At 39.2% G+C, this 15,218-nt stretch overlaps 1 protein-coding gene across 2 annotated transcripts; it reads right to left on the bottom strand.

Moving 5' to 3' along the window:
* Positions 1–331: 331 nt before the first annotated feature.
* On the bottom strand, positions 332–14,794 carry LOC129379931 (zinc finger protein 638-like). Of its 2 annotated transcripts, XM_055060882.1 has the most exons (18): positions 14,688–14,794; positions 11,580–13,291; positions 9,890–9,951; positions 8,777–8,815; positions 7,718–7,981; positions 7,369–7,643; positions 7,078–7,280; positions 6,856–6,990; positions 6,387–6,485; positions 6,268–6,311; positions 5,557–6,125; positions 5,271–5,443; positions 5,043–5,111; positions 2,514–4,928; positions 2,327–2,429; positions 1,850–1,966; positions 1,642–1,763; positions 332–1,557 (listed from the first exon to the last, which is right to left on the bottom strand). In XM_055060882.1, the coding sequence occupies exons 2-18, from the start codon at positions 13,032–13,034 to the stop codon at positions 1,522–1,524; spliced, it is 6,180 nt and encodes a 2,059-aa protein (XP_054916857.1). In that variant the 5' UTR covers positions 13,035–13,291; positions 14,688–14,794; the 3' UTR covers positions 332–1,521. The 2 variants fall into 2 exon arrangements, with proteins under 2 accessions (XP_054916857.1, XP_054916856.1); XM_055060881.1 differs by having other exon boundaries at positions 11,580–14,794.
* Positions 14,795–15,218: the final 424 nt, after the last annotated feature.

The following is a 15,218-nucleotide window of genomic DNA, read 5'->3' as shown; positions in this document are numbered from 1 at the left end:
CATCCCTGCAGAACAAACCTCCCACCTTTATGCCTTTCAGTAGAGGCATAGTGCAGGTACAGTCAGAGCTTTGTGTAACATTAACATACCCAATATTAGATTTCTGCACTACTGACTTCCTCCATAGTCATTATAGTGACTTCCAGTCAATAACGACAATAACTACTTCAATGTGCTTCCATAAAAACTAATAAAAGAATTATCAAGAGATAAAACTATCAGGATCAGAGCAGTTGCTATTTATCAGGCAGGTTTTCATGAGTCATTATGAAAATTCATGTGAAAACATGGATGGTAACTTTCTTAAAATAAACACATAATTACATCAGTCTTCGTTTTAATTTTTTTATTTTCAAGTTAAGTTGTGAAACAAACTTTTCTATAAATATATAGATGACATTTTTGGAATGAACAGGGTTTAAATATAGAACCTGAAAAGAAACTAAAAGGAAACGAAGGAGATTTAAAAAAAATGGATGAAAAGAACAAGAATTTAGGAAAAACAGGAGAGAGTTCAGACACAACTGGCTAGTAGCTACCAGAAGTTACAAACCACTAGCAACTAGCGAGTAGTAGCCTCTAGCTTCTAGAGATAGTTTCTAGACAGTAGCTTTTACTAGCTACTAGATTGTTTGAATCTAGTGCTAATTTGTTTAATGTTAGTACCATCTAGAAACTACAGTATCAAGGAAGCTAGTAGCCAACAAGCATCTACTAGGTACTAGCTTGTTTGAAGCTAGTTGAAACTAGCTTCTAGTTCCAACTAGTAGCTAGTTGAAACTAGCTTCTAGTTGCAACTAGTAGCTAGTTGAAACTAGCTTCTAGTTGCAACTAGAAGCTAGTTCCAACTAGTAGCTAGTAAGTTCCAGTTGGTACAGGCATCAAACAAGCACTAGATCCAAAAAGAGCTACTAGTTACTACTAGCTAGTAGCTTCTGTACCAATTAATACAGAAGCCAGGAAACAAGAAAAGACAGGAAGGAGAGACAGAAGGAATGATGGACAGAAAATAGGATGCATAGAAGAAAGGAAAAAACAAGAAAGATGCCAATGGAAGAAAGAAAAGACAAAAAAATAAAAAATAGGGCACAGGGAGGAAAAGGAAGGAAAAAAGAAACATACAGCAGAACCAAAGACAAACGACAGAGAAGGTTACGAAAAAGCAAAGTAATAAGGGAGTAATGCAGGAAGAAGGAAAGACATTACTTTTACAAAAAAGGGCTATAAAATATTAATTATATAAAGACTTCTCCATACTTTCCCAGAACGGAAAGGAACTATGTTTGTTTCTTTTTTTCTTAACTTAAACTTTAGCGTATGTAAACTTCAGTGTTTGCACCTAAAACCAAAGAAAGCACAAAAAAATTAAAATATTAAAGAAATGTTCTGACTGATACCATCATGGTTGATGATGAACACATAAAATGTTTGAAAGTCTCTGGTTTAACTTCTTGTAGAAAAATGAACTGCAGATGTAAATGGATCAGCCGGAAGAAAGACTCTGACACGTTGAGCCGTCATTCATGAAGTTTTCAGTTTTAGCTTCTGGTAATGTTTCTGAGAGAGAAGGAAAAAGAAAACCAAAAATGAGCCAATAATTAGTTTTTTAAGTCTTTTTTTCATTAAGGTGATTGTGCGTACTTGGAGGTTGTTGTAATGTTTCTGGCTGCTGCAGTGGATTTTCTTAGCTGTGGTTTCATTGAAATAAAAAATGGAGCACAAGTTACAGAAAAATCCACTCTTGGGAACCACAAATTCCTCACCTGGAAACAAACAGGAACAAAACATAACTATGAATTTCAATCTATCTCTCTTTTATATTTTTTCTTTAAATGTGTGAATTTCTCACCCAGAGGGTTGCTGGGATGAAACGGCGGCAGCTGGAAGTCCTCAGGAACATTTGGAGACTGAGAACCGGATCGCTTTGCTTCGGGTTCATCAAGCTCTTTCTCCCGTTTAACAACAACTGAAGAAGAACAAAAACTCGTAAAAACATCTTACAACTTTCAATGAACAACTTTGCAAATAAATCTGTGCTAAAATCCTTCCCGTTTCTTGAGTTTTCCGATTTTAGACATAATGAATACAGCAAGTAAATGAAACGCCACAGCTGGGATATCCAAATCATAGTTCTACTTAACCTACTTAGGTTTTGTCTGAAACGAACATTAATACAAATTTTAATGAACATTTCTTAGAAGCTGGCTTGGATTTTAATGCAAACTGTTAAGATCCAATAATCCCCCCTTGTGATTTATAAATACCAAGATCCAGCTGGTTTGTGTGGACTAGCGGCCTGCAAAACTACCTGTTGAAAGAAACAAACCTGTGTTGTCATCATGTTTACGTTTAGAAGAGTTTGAAGTTTGGACGTTTTCCTCCTTAACTTCTTTCTCGTCATTTTTACCAGCTTCATCTGAAGTCGAATTCTAAAATGAAACATGGTGGATTAATGGAGCTTAAAGAAATCAACCGAGCTGCTTGTTTTTTTGTTTTCTTGAATATGTTTGTACCTGCGGCTTTCGACGGCCCACTGATTGCTCCTGAGCTCCCTCCGTTTCCAGTCGTTCCTCTTTTACCTCTTTAGGAGCAACAACCTCCCGGGTTTCTTCCTCTGTAATCTCTCTGTTGTAAGTCGCAGCATCCGACACGCCTTTCTCTCCTCTCTCAGGTAGAATCACTGATTCATCAGAAGCTACTTCCATCTTCTCTACATCTTCCTCGTGATTCTTTGTTTCATCGCTCGCCGTTTTCCCTCTCACTCCATCCTCCTCCTCTGCGCTGAGGTTCAATAAAACATCTGTTGATGTTAAGTCATTTGTTTTCGGTGACTCCTTCATCTTCTCTTCTTTCTTAAAGTCTATTTTTGATGTACTCCTCTGTTTTTCTGCAAGTTGGTCCTCTTTAGCCGTTTCATCATCCTCCCATCCAATAGCCTGCTGTGGATCTTTTATCTGTGAGGAAACTGTATTGTCATTAGCAGCCATTTCAATTTTCAGATAAACAGGCTCTTCTTTTTCTTCCTTAATTTGTTTTCTACTAGTTGTACTGTCCTTCTTTCGTCTTCCTCTTCTTGGTTTCTGTGGACTTGGTTGATCATACTCGACACTGTCCAGTTCTTGATGAGTGGCGTTTGCCTCCCCAGTGTAATTTGTCTTTGTTGCTGCACTTTCCTCTAAAGGATCATCTTTTTTTTGAGTTTTCTCACCATCTTTCTCCTTAGAATCTCTGACTGGTGTGCATCTTCTTCTTGTGGGGGTCCTGTCTTGTTTCGTTTTAGCATTTTCTTCAACTTTCTTTGCTATGTTTTGTCTTCTTCCTCTAGTCGATCTCGCCACCACTGGTTTGTCAGTGGGACTTTCTTCTTCCACAGAGTCTAAAACTGTGAACACTTCCTCCTCTTCGTCATCAGATTTTTTAGGTTCTTCTACAGGAGGTGATGTCTTTTCATCTTTTTTGTTTCCTCTTGGTGTTCGTCTCCTACTAGAACTCCCTGTCGTTGAGGGCTCTTGAACAGAATCGTCTTCTATGGAGTCCACAACTTCATAGACCATTTCCTTGAAATCCTCAAGACTCTCTTCTTCTTTTTCTGTCTTGTTTTTTGTTCTTACTGCAGAACAAATCACAGTTGGTTTGAGATCTTTAGAGACAATTTCAGTGTCTTTTGTTGCTCGTTCTGATTCCACCTCTGTTGTTGCTGGTTGATCTTCAAATGAATCTATGACCTCATAAGTCTCTTCATCCGTGGGTTTATCCTCTGCTTTAGACAGCAGGTCAGTGGGAACTACAAGTGTCTGGTCTTTCAAAGTGTCTTTGCTGCCATCGTGGTCTTCTTCATTAGCGGTTTGACCAATCTCTTTGGAGGTTTCACAGACGCTCTCTGAGAAAAGGATGCCATCTTTCTGTTTTTCACTACTGCTATTTGGAGTCTGGTTGGTTTCTTCACTTGTCACTTGGTTTTTATCACATGTATCTCTGTCCGATGATCCATCAGAAGTCTGGGCTTCTTTAGCATCAACATTTTCAAAAACCTGCATCAATGTGGGAACTTCTTCTCCATCATCAGCTGTCGCGGACTGATCTTTAATTGCGCCGTCCTGCAGCTTGGTAGACTCCTCTACTTCCATTTTCTGGCATTCATCTGATCGGCCGTTGTCATTATCAGCTCCCTGCTGAATAACATGGTCCTGCTCAGGTCCAGGCATTTGAATTTCAGTTCTTCTGTCTTGGTTCTCCTTGTTTTTCTGTTCATTACATTTTTCATTGATTGAATCAAGGACTTCTTTATTCTTATCGTCTGTCTTCTCCTCTGTGCTTTGGCCATTTTTCTTATCCTTTGCTTGGATTTTCTTTATCTCATTGGATTCATCTTTCTTTGCAGAACTGCTCTCTGCTGACACATGGTGATCAGACTTTGCAACTGCACCCTGTGCAGGTTTTACATCCTTTTTATGTGCTGCCTGAGTTTTTACAGAGGTTTTAGTGGCTGCCGCTGGTGAACGGACGCCTCCGGCCGAGTATGAGGGTTTTGATGACTTATTCTGGTTTAACTGAGATTTCTGACCAGAGGAAGGCGAAGTTTTCACAGACTTTGAAAGTGAGGAGGAACTTTCAGTTCCCCTGGCAGAAGTAGTTTTGGTTTGAGATTTCTTGGACTCATGGATGCTTTTGTGGTTGTTTGCTGATGAAGATGTCGATGGAGAGGATGAGTTGCCTTTTGAAAACTTAGATGACGAAGCGGACGACTTTGTTGGCGTCTTTCTGGAAGCTGAACTCTGCTTGTCTTTTGTCTCTCTGGATGTTGGCTTGCATGAGGAAGGCTGAACTTCTACAACCATGTCTTCAACGTCTTCATTAATTTCATCAACGGTTACAAAATCTCCAGAGTAAAACTCAAGCTCATCAAATTCTCCTAATGAATTAATGTCCTGGGTGGAGATAAAATGTCAAACTTTAAAACTATATGTAAATTTTGTAATCAAAATGCAAGTAAATTGTTCTTATGTACAAAACAAACTAAAAGGGGAGGAAAAAAAACTTACATTTACTTTTGTATGTGGTGGGTTTTTCTGCTTTGCATCCTCAGGAGTTGTTTTGCTTACAGTCGTGCTCTGCAAAACGAAAAGTAATTTTTCCTGATTAAATAGCAACTTAACTGAGTTTAACAGCGTCAGTCAAGCTCTGAGTAAAAGTATTTATTCACCATCTTTAACACTTGATAGAAAATCATTATTTATTTATTTTGAAAGTATAAATAAAGCCACCATTACCTCTTTGTTCTTGCTTTCAGATGTGGCTCCTTTAGTCGTTTTGTTAATTGCTGTTGTCAAAGCCTTAAAGCTGTTATCATCCACATGAGGAAGTTCAGCAGCATTTATACCCAGATCACTGACAGATGTTATGGTGGAGGATTCAGCAGAAGCTTTTGCTGGTGTTTGAGGAACTGAAGAACAAAAATCAAAACAAAATATTATCAAGAACCTAACTGAGTCTGATCCACACAAAATGTTATAGAAAAACAAAGAAATGATTTTGTTTTTTTCAGTAGAAACTAACCTCGCTGTGTATCTGTCTTCCTTAGAGAACATTTTTGCTTTTCCACAGCTTCAGTTTTGGTTTTCATATCTTCCACAGAAGTGGAAGTCGCTGTACTTTTCTGCTTTTCTGATAAAGTTTTTACAGATATTTCTTCAGCTTTTGCAGATTTCACTTCAGCTGTGACGGAGGTTTTTGGTTTAGAAGTTGGTGTTTTGTTTGGCTTCTTTCTGACCTCTGAGGTTTTAATCGGTGCAGATTTAACGCCATCTCTCACAGGTTTTGACTTTGTCACCGGTTTTTTAGCCTTATCAGCAGGAGGTCTCTTTCTTGCAATCTTGGATTTTGGGACCACTGAAGCCTCATTTTTCCCTGCAACCATCTTCCCAGTACTTTTTGCTTTTGTCGTGGATTTGCTGACAGTTTTAAAAACCTTCTTCGTTGAAATGCCTTTTGCTTTGGAAACCAAGACTTTTGCTTTAGAGACAAATTTGCCTACTGTGGTGTTTTTAGATCCACACAATGCAGGCTTTTTAACGTTCCTAGTGTCATGGGATTTAGTAGTTTCAGAACTTGAGACACCAGATTTTCTGTGAAAAAGAAAGTCAACAAGGAGAGGAAATGGAAATGAAGCACCGTAGCAAACTGTTTAAGTTCAAAACATCAACATTTTTTCTCATAATCTGGCTTTTTTTTAGCACTTCAAACTGAATATCCTGAGGCATAACTTACTTCTGTGGAGCTGTTTTCTGCAGAGACTTCTTCAGAGTGGTGTCCTGTAAATAAATAACACATTGTAAGTGAGCTGTTGAAGGTGTAACATTAGTGTAGGTGTGGACAAAGTGAAGTACCGATGGCCTGTCAACAGAGATGGGCAATCCCTTCACGTTGCATCTCGTCAAGCACTGCAATTTCTTTGCGTCCTCTGCTTTCTCAAAAATCACACGCGCCTAGAAGAGAAAACAATCAAATAAAATGTACAGCCACACCAAGCCGGATGGATGTTCTGGAATGGCCCAGTCAAAGCCCAGACCTCATAGGTAGAGACTGAGCTTGAACATAGCTCTATAGTGGAACTACAACCAAAAAGGCATCTAATAAATTCTGACTTGAGGGGAATAACTCTGTCAATTTAGGTTAAGTATTTTTGTTTGTCATTTTGTAGAAATATGTTTTTAATTTGACATTGAGAAGGAATTTCTGTACATTTTTCTTGTCAAAAATACTTATTTTGTTAATCCCAATTGATTTTTCAATGCAAAATAAAAAACATACTTTTTAAATCCACAGTATGTAAAGAATAAAATAAAAATAACTTACCTTCTTTGTTAATCTGTACATAAGTAGAGATTTTACTTTGCCAAATGTCTCCATGGATTCGAGCAAGTCGGTGTATGAAAGAGAATGAAAAACATCAGAAAACATCACCATGCAGGGTGACGTCGTTCTACCAGCCTGAACCCAGAGAGGACAAATAAAATAAATTAATAAACTGCTTAACAGATTAAAAAACAGCATCCATATTTGCTAAACGAAACCAACCGCGGGTTTTGTTGAAGAGCTTGTGCCGCTCTTTGGGCGGCTGGATGTGGCCTTGGATGATTTTTGAGAAGAGATCTTCTTCTCCGTCTTTGAGGATGACGAGGCAGCGGAGGATTTTAAATGCACCAGCTCAGCCAGTAAAACGGGAGCCAGAGTTTTAACCATGGCCTCCAGGTCGGACTGTTTGGACAGAGACTGAACAGCTAGAAGACAAAGACATTTTGTCAATGAAAAGTAGGAGTTTACCAACTTCTTTAAATGCTAACGATTCAAAATCTTTGATACTCAAACCTTTTTTTCCCAGGATTCTTTTAGCCAATCTGTCAGCACTTCTCGACCTCCGATGCTGAGACACTGATCTCTCTCCTGATGACCGCCTTTCATGGCTTCTCCTCGGTGACGAGCGTCTCTCGTCGCTTCTTCTTGGAGATGATCGGCGCTCATAGCTTCTCCTCGGTGACGGCCATTTGGTTTCCCTCCTCCTGGGAGAGGAAAGTCGGTCGCAACTTCTTGAACGTGAGCGGTAGAGTGACGAAGTTTGGCGATCATAAGAATCAGAGTGGGGCCTAAAAGAAGGAATTAAAACATTTTAACACCATAAAATTCTCTTTGCATCTAGTAAAGAAGTATTTTTCCACACCTGCGACTGTGTTTGGAGATGTGTGGCGACCGTGATCTGCTTCTTCGTCTCTCTCTTCTACTTTCGGAGCCATAATGACGATGTGGACTCTGAGATCTTGCAGGGCTAACTCTTCTGTCCTGTTTTTCCTTTCTGCCCTCTGACTCACGTCGGCGGTGAGGCTTTAGCGAACGCGATACGTTCTCTCGAAATGACGTTTGTTGGCGGTTCCGCAAGTTATGGCCAGAAGTTGCATGTTCAGGGCGAGAATCTAAAGCTGAAGCTCTACAAAAAAAAAGTGATTAAAGTACAGTTACAGCAAAACCTTAGAAACGGCACAATAAGACTGTCATCATTATGAGGGATGCAAAGAAATGAAAATAAATACTACCCTTTTGATTCAATAAAAATAAAACCACCAGACTGAATTCTGACGTTAAATATCAGTGTCAGCTCTGGCAGTAAAGTTGTAAAACAGGGTCACAATAATGAATGTATTGACAAGCAATTCTTTATGATAATATTAACCTCTTAAGATCAAAGTATTGTGGTCCAAACTTTGGTTTATTGACATCCGAAAACAATTTCTCTTCAATTTCTCTCCTCACAGATCTATGAATCAAACAATAAGATAAGTAAAATCTACCTTGATAACGAACATGAAGACTCACTTTGGATAAAAGAGATTGTTTGATCCTTTATGAGAAATTTAACTATGCTATGTTTTCAGATGTTAAAAACTCGAGGTTTTGACTAAATTTATGTCAAGATGCCATCATCTACATGAAAGTTATGACAGCTTCCTTTGTCGTTTTATGTAAGAGAAGTTGTTTTTTGTTTGTTTTTTCTGTTCGATTGTTGCTCGTTAATTATGCTTTTGTTGAATTATTTAAAATTTTGACATTAAATATATACACACCATAGTTTTGACTGCTAGAAAAAAAGTTTTTTGTCACAAATAAAGTTTCCTTCACTCCCCCTCCAACACCACAAACTGCAACATGCAAATGTACACCAATATTAATGCATCATGCATCCCAAATAACTATGAATGCAACCCAGTTGAAAGGTCAGAGTTACCTCAAAAACTCTGGAGTCCTTCCATCCCATTCAGGGTATCTGAGGAAAACCAAACATACCAATTAAAATCAAAACTTCTGGGATTCTTTTGTGGACAATAACAGAAAAAAAAACAGCCTGGTAGAAGAACAATGGATGTGATCCAAGGTATAAATAACACCACGCTTCCAATCGAGTCATTTCTAAAATGAGACTGAAACACTATGGCTGGACTTTGCACACCAATCCAGGAGCGATATGCATTGCACAACAATGCATTTTCCTTGACACTGATTGGCTGTTGACCTTAAAAGTGGGTAAGGAACACAGTAGATGTTGATTTTCTGCAGTAGTGCCAAGATGGCTTCCTCTATGTTACTGCATAACAAGGTATTTTTGGTGATTGATTTAAGCAATTTTAGATGAGATCTCAAGCAGATTTTATCTATTCACAGGTGGCTGTGGTCCTTAACCAAAACAAATACCAGGAGCTCACTGTTCTTGTTCTTGATTGTTTTGAAGTTATGCCCTCAGTGACGTATCAAACCATACAATTAAGTTGTGAAACTCCTAGACAACTTTCATGTGTACACCTGGCAAAACATAATTAGTTCACAATGCATTGTTCTGTTTACCTAAAATGTTTGGTTTTCCCAAATGTAGTGTTTTACCACCCGGTAGGAAAGGAAGATGTTCACAGTAAAATAGAGACTGTTTTGGCTGCTGCAGGTCCGCTTTGCCTGCATTATTGAATATTTCCAGGATAGAGAATGCTAGTCAATACATTAAAAAAAAACAAACTCAAATTTAAGACTCAAGTTTATGACAGAAAACAATGTTTTAGATAATGTTCTTACTGGATGATAAACCAGGACCACTGAAATATTTTAGAAGCCAAAATATTGATTTGTAAGACCAAGCAAACATGCTAACATTTGGCTAGCTCTTTCAGAAAACATCAATAGTAAGACATGAATTATGTCAACTCACAGACATAACCTGAAAGACAAAGTATCATCCAAACATTATAGTAGGGTTCTTGACCCAGCTGATTCTGTTTTACAACACCCAAAAGTTAATTGTGGATAATGTCCGGCTAGACACACAAAAAGAAATTAAAAATTTAAGACTGACCTGTTCCTCAGCTGTGTGGTGTTCCCACGATGAAGGCCAGTATTCTGGTGGGAGAGCCAGTCCTAATCACAACAAACAAATGCTTTAAACACCTTAATTGTTAGCATATCCTAAAACAGTTTTTCTCAATTTCAGTATCAGGGGTCACTGCCCTGAAGACTTTAGATGTGTCACCTGATTCAAGTGATTGCATGACCTACTCTGCATGCCATCAAGTCATGTTTATCACCCACTTATTCAAGTCAGGTGTGTGGCACAAGGTTAATACCTAAATCATGCAGGTCAGTGATCCTTGACGACCAGAAATGAGAAATACTGCTCCAAAGTAAGTTGTGAAATCTTTAAAAAAAAATGCTTACACATCTATAAAATCTCAAATGTTTTGCTTTATGTTAAAACATTAAGCAACCAATAAACTAAACAGCTGTTTGCAATAAAACAAAAAGAAATGCTAGCAAAATTCTGTACCCATACCCTATAAAACCTAAACATAATCATATTACATTTTATCTTGAATGCAACAATTTACAAATCACGGATATAATAACCAATGTCTTCAACATTTTCACAAAGTCAGCAAAAGCTAGATGGGCTCCGTATGGAGCTTGGGCAACTCTAGTGTCCATCTCTCTGGTCTTCTTCCGAATTTGAGGTTCCTGAAGGGTCATCTGGAAGGTGGTCCGCATCATGTCAGGATAAAAACACTCCAGGAGGGGCATTACAGCTGAAGAATGAGATGACTGTGGACCAGAAGGGGGGGAAACCGTTCCATCCATCATCCGTAGCCATTGGTCCTTGAATGGTGGTGAGTACCTCAGACAATGAGCCAGAGTCTATGTAAACCTTGTACAGGTTGCATGTCGATCGCAGGGCAACAGAGATACACTGGAAAAACATACATGCACACATTCATAACTAAGGGCAATTTAGAGAGACCAATTAACCTCTGTAAGTACTTGGAGTGTGGGAAACCAGAGTACCTGGAGAGAATGCACACATGCACAGGGAAAACATGCAGAAATACCAGAGGCCGGGATTTAAGCATATGGCTTTCTTGCTGCAAGGCTCAGTAATATTTATATTTCAAAAATACAAACTTTAAATGAAACAAAAAGTTTTGTTTTAAAAATACATCCTCTTAACTCCAACATCAGGAGTTATAAATGGTCCCAATGAAAATGTATCCTCTTACCTCCTTCGGCAAAAACTCAAAACCTCTTGTCAAGTCCCAATGATCTGTCGACTATTCCAGATTGTTTTTGTTCACGTCCATAAAGCCACTCATTTCCATTTTCGTCAGTTGAAACACAGCTTGGTTCCACATACTTTCATATGCAGTTATGAAAAAATAATGGCTAATCTAGTAACATCTTCGTTATCCTAAATAAATCTCTATAAGTCCAATTAAACAGAAATTTTCTGATGATTGGCCGTTCAAATTACTTCAAAATCGCAAAGTTCTATCAATCAAATTACAAAATAGTTCAGAACTATCAAAAATAGAAACATTTTGGTACAAAATCCTACATTTTGAACGCATGATTGATAGTCTAGGCAAAACAATAATCTATGCCTTTTCTTAAGCTTCACATTTAGTCAAACAAAAACAAAAAAAAATCAGCAGGAACATGTTCAACACACATAACCATATCCTACTTGCTACGGGAGAAATCTGCAACCATCCACTCACCTTCAAATTGGTACATTGTTTAATACAAAGAGAACAGGTATGAGGAAATAGTCTTGGTGTTGCTGCAGAGCAGTCTTCCATCAGGGCTAGTGGCGGAAGATGGTTTGGCGGCCCACCACGAGTCATAGCATCCATCTTGCCTGGCCCTGGATTAGGTGGAGCAGGATGCATATGATGTAGAAGTGGTGCTGGCTTCGTCACAGGAAAATCTTTAGGCCGTCGAGGTCCCTGGTGCATCTGGAGCTGCTTCTTTGGTCCAGCCTTGGTTTTATTCTTCATATCCAGATCAGGAGCTTTTGAGGCTTGCCCTGTAGATTTGAGATGGTGGTCATCACGACTGTGGACATTGCTGCCAATAAGCACAAGCCCAGGGCGCCCAGGATGAACTCCACGGATCAAATTCGAGGGTGGTTTGGACACTTGGGTTTCGGAGGCTGCCTGGTGAGCTGGTCCAGGGTGTCCAGGGTTCTTCGATGGACCTTCAGACATGAGTTGTCTTAAATCTGTGTCCTTGTTCAGTTGTCCAAAAGGGGTCAACTCTGACTTTGAGGAATGTCTATAGTCAATCACTTTGCTTTGATTGACAACTGTCAAAGTTACTTGATCTGGATCCAACACTGGCCCTCTGGAGCCAATCAACTTTTCCATCTCACCCATACTCCTCATGGGTTGAGCTTCACCGTACGATGTTGAGTGAACTGAAGTTGGCACTCTCTTCTCCTTCTCCAGTCGGATTTGCCTTAAGATGAAAGGCAGGTTGTCGGGGGTGATCTGGTATTCGGAGTATGACGTTAGTTGCTGCAGGTCTTCCTTCAAAAGCCCAAACTGCTGGAGGATGTCCAATTTTGAAGTGTGCATGGACTCCTGAGCAGGTGCAGATTTGTCAGACATAGAAGGGTCATAATTACCCAAACCAACAAATGACTGCTTCCCACCCTCACCACAGCCTAGGAAGCTGGGTGAAGCAGAAGGATACATTTTTGAGGACTCTTCTGCCGAGGCCCAGTTCAAGGAGGTGCTGCCTCTATCAACAGTGAAGGGTCTGTTCACTTGAGCAGCAGCAGGTGGCAAATATGACTGCATCCCGGTGTTTGTGGATGGAAACATGTCTCTTTGAACATTGGTAAATTGGGTGTTTTGGCTTGCAGAATTTTGCATAGCCTCCTCCCTGGCTCTGCTGATGTTCAAGTCCAAATGTTGGTCTATGTCCTCTATTGGTACAGTGCTTCTCTCAGGTCTGTAGTTTACTTGTAAACTCAGAAGGCTTGGAATAGGTCCTCCAGATGGTTCACAGTTGATGGCAGTAGATCCAGAAGAGCCGAAATTGGAACCAGCACCAGGGTGAAGTGGTGGCCTCTGAGGGTTCATCTCCATTTGTCCACCAGAGTGTACATATGGTCCTTGGGGTCGCATCCTCTTTCCCGTGTTGAAAGGATTATACATGGGATGAGACATGGTGTCAGCAGTCTTCAGAAGGTTCAGGAGACCGATACAGTCTGCAAAAGTGGTTTTGTCGGTAAGTCCCGAGCAGGTGTGTTGGGAGTTTGTCGTTCAGGTCACAGGACAGCTGCAGACCAGGAGGACATTGTTCATAGATCTAGTTGACCCAACTGGAAAGATGGAGCCTGCCCTCTGGGCAGTGGAAAGCTCCCGGGAAGCCCGCCAACAGGGGGGCTTCTTCGGTGCGCAGAAGCACAACACAGGCTGCAATTCTACAAAAGCAAAGAAAAGCTGAAAAGTTTAAAGGAACAGAGAATTGAGTTAGAGACTGGGGCTAGACTTTAGCTTGGTGGATGAATGAGATCCAACAATTAGAAGTTCCCTGCCCATTAGCCAACTCTTCTGTTAGCTAGGCAGATGTCTTAAAACGATTCAGGTCTTCATAAGTGAGAAAGAATAGAAAACTAATGTTTCCCCTATTTAAGAATGAATATAGAAAATATTGTGACTAGAATTAATATATCCTTAGAATCTGTTTGTTTTGATTTTGTTGCATTTGCTTAAACAAATAAAGTCTTTTAGCCACATATTTTTATTCTATTCTACATATTTGTCTGGTTTTAAACACACATGTATCTGTCATAAGAGTTTCCAAAAAACTGGCTTTCCAGTGTGAGGACATAGTTTTATCCTGCAAATGAAAAACACATTTACATCTAATTGCATGTTAAAACAGGGGCTTGTCATTACTTAGTGTGTAATTATTACACACCGAGTACACTTGATTTGAATGTACACAAGAATGAGTTTGTGGGTGATGCTGGAAAAGAAGAAGCTTTGTCTTGAATCATGAGTCATATATGAAGCGTGTTTTTCATATTTTTCTGCATCCCAGTTGTACACCAACAGAGCCTATACTTTCCATAGGGAATGTGACTGGTATCAGTACACAAAAACTAAGAAAATGAAATCAATGGCAAACATTGTTTGTCAACTCCTCCAGGTTAAGTGATAAGTACTGATTTATAGGTGGTTGCTACTTAAATGTCTTAAACTATGACCATCTTTAAAACTATAATCAAGAAGAAAGTTGAGGAAAATTGGTAAGAAAGACGAGTTCGTAAGATGATAGTATGTATTAATTATATCTTAAATAGTCTCCCAGTCCTTTGCTGTCTTTCTGGTCAGGGTTCAGTCAGGTCAGCCAGCGTCGTGGTCAGCTAGGAGATGATTATTCGGGTGGAAAACATAATAACCCGGTATAAACCGTTTCACAGCTCCATTCACACAGTCTTCGTGACAGTAGGAAGTTGTTACAGAGCTGCTCGGTAAACGGGGGGAAGGAAACCGAGCTATAATGGGGCTATGCTAGCGCCACTTGACCTGGAAAACCATATGCAGCATAAACAATTCTCAAGCAAACAGTGAAATCACATTAAAACAAATATTTATCATCGAGACGCCCCCTTAAATATGTTATATCGCAATAACATCAAATTATTTTTCATTCGGCTCCGTTACCAGTCGATAAATGTTAAATTCATTTTACATGAAGCAACGTTAATGCTAACATTTCCCTCGGCTACAGGGGAACACAAACGGTCAAAATGCAACTCGAACGCAGCAACTTATCATTCTGCACTTTTTACATTCACTTCAGTTACATACCACTCGGTAAGAGTGTGGTAAAAGTCCACTTATCAGGAATTCAAACAGCTCCACGGGTCGATTCAAGATTTATTTTTAGCCTCCTCCATTCACGACTTCCGTTCATAGCATCGGTGAACGGATATGACCTTTAATTGTTTCCGGTTTGAGAAACTTCAGCGTAAAAGCATGAAAGCTAAGATCCAGTGAAGGGATCCCGAATGCTGAAAAAAAAAAATCCCCTTGACGATCATAACATACATTTTAACGTCAAGTACAAACTAAAACTTTAAAATGTTATGACTTACATATAAGCTGTAGAAAATTCGTCATTTAGTGCCTTAAGACAAAAAGTATTTTTAAACCTAATGACAATAAAGGAACTCAATGCAATTATTAACCCTAATTAATTAATCATAAGTGACTATCATTTTTCATTTAAAAGTAATATTAGATTTAGACATTCAGATCAAATTCTTTCAGCCAGATATTACTCTTTAAGTTTTGATTAAGGCGAAGAACAGGAGTTCAATTTTAATATGAACAAGAAAA

The sequence above is a fragment of the Poeciliopsis prolifica genome, unplaced genomic scaffold (assembly GCF_027474105.1).
Source record: "Poeciliopsis prolifica strain line A6 unplaced genomic scaffold, Auburn_PproV2 SCAFFOLD062, whole genome shotgun sequence".
In the NCBI taxonomy this organism is placed as follows: Eukaryota; Metazoa; Chordata; class Actinopteri; order Cyprinodontiformes; family Poeciliidae; genus Poeciliopsis; species Poeciliopsis prolifica.
Note: the sequence above shows the minus strand (reverse complement) of the source record. Positions and strands in the feature narration are given on the sequence as shown.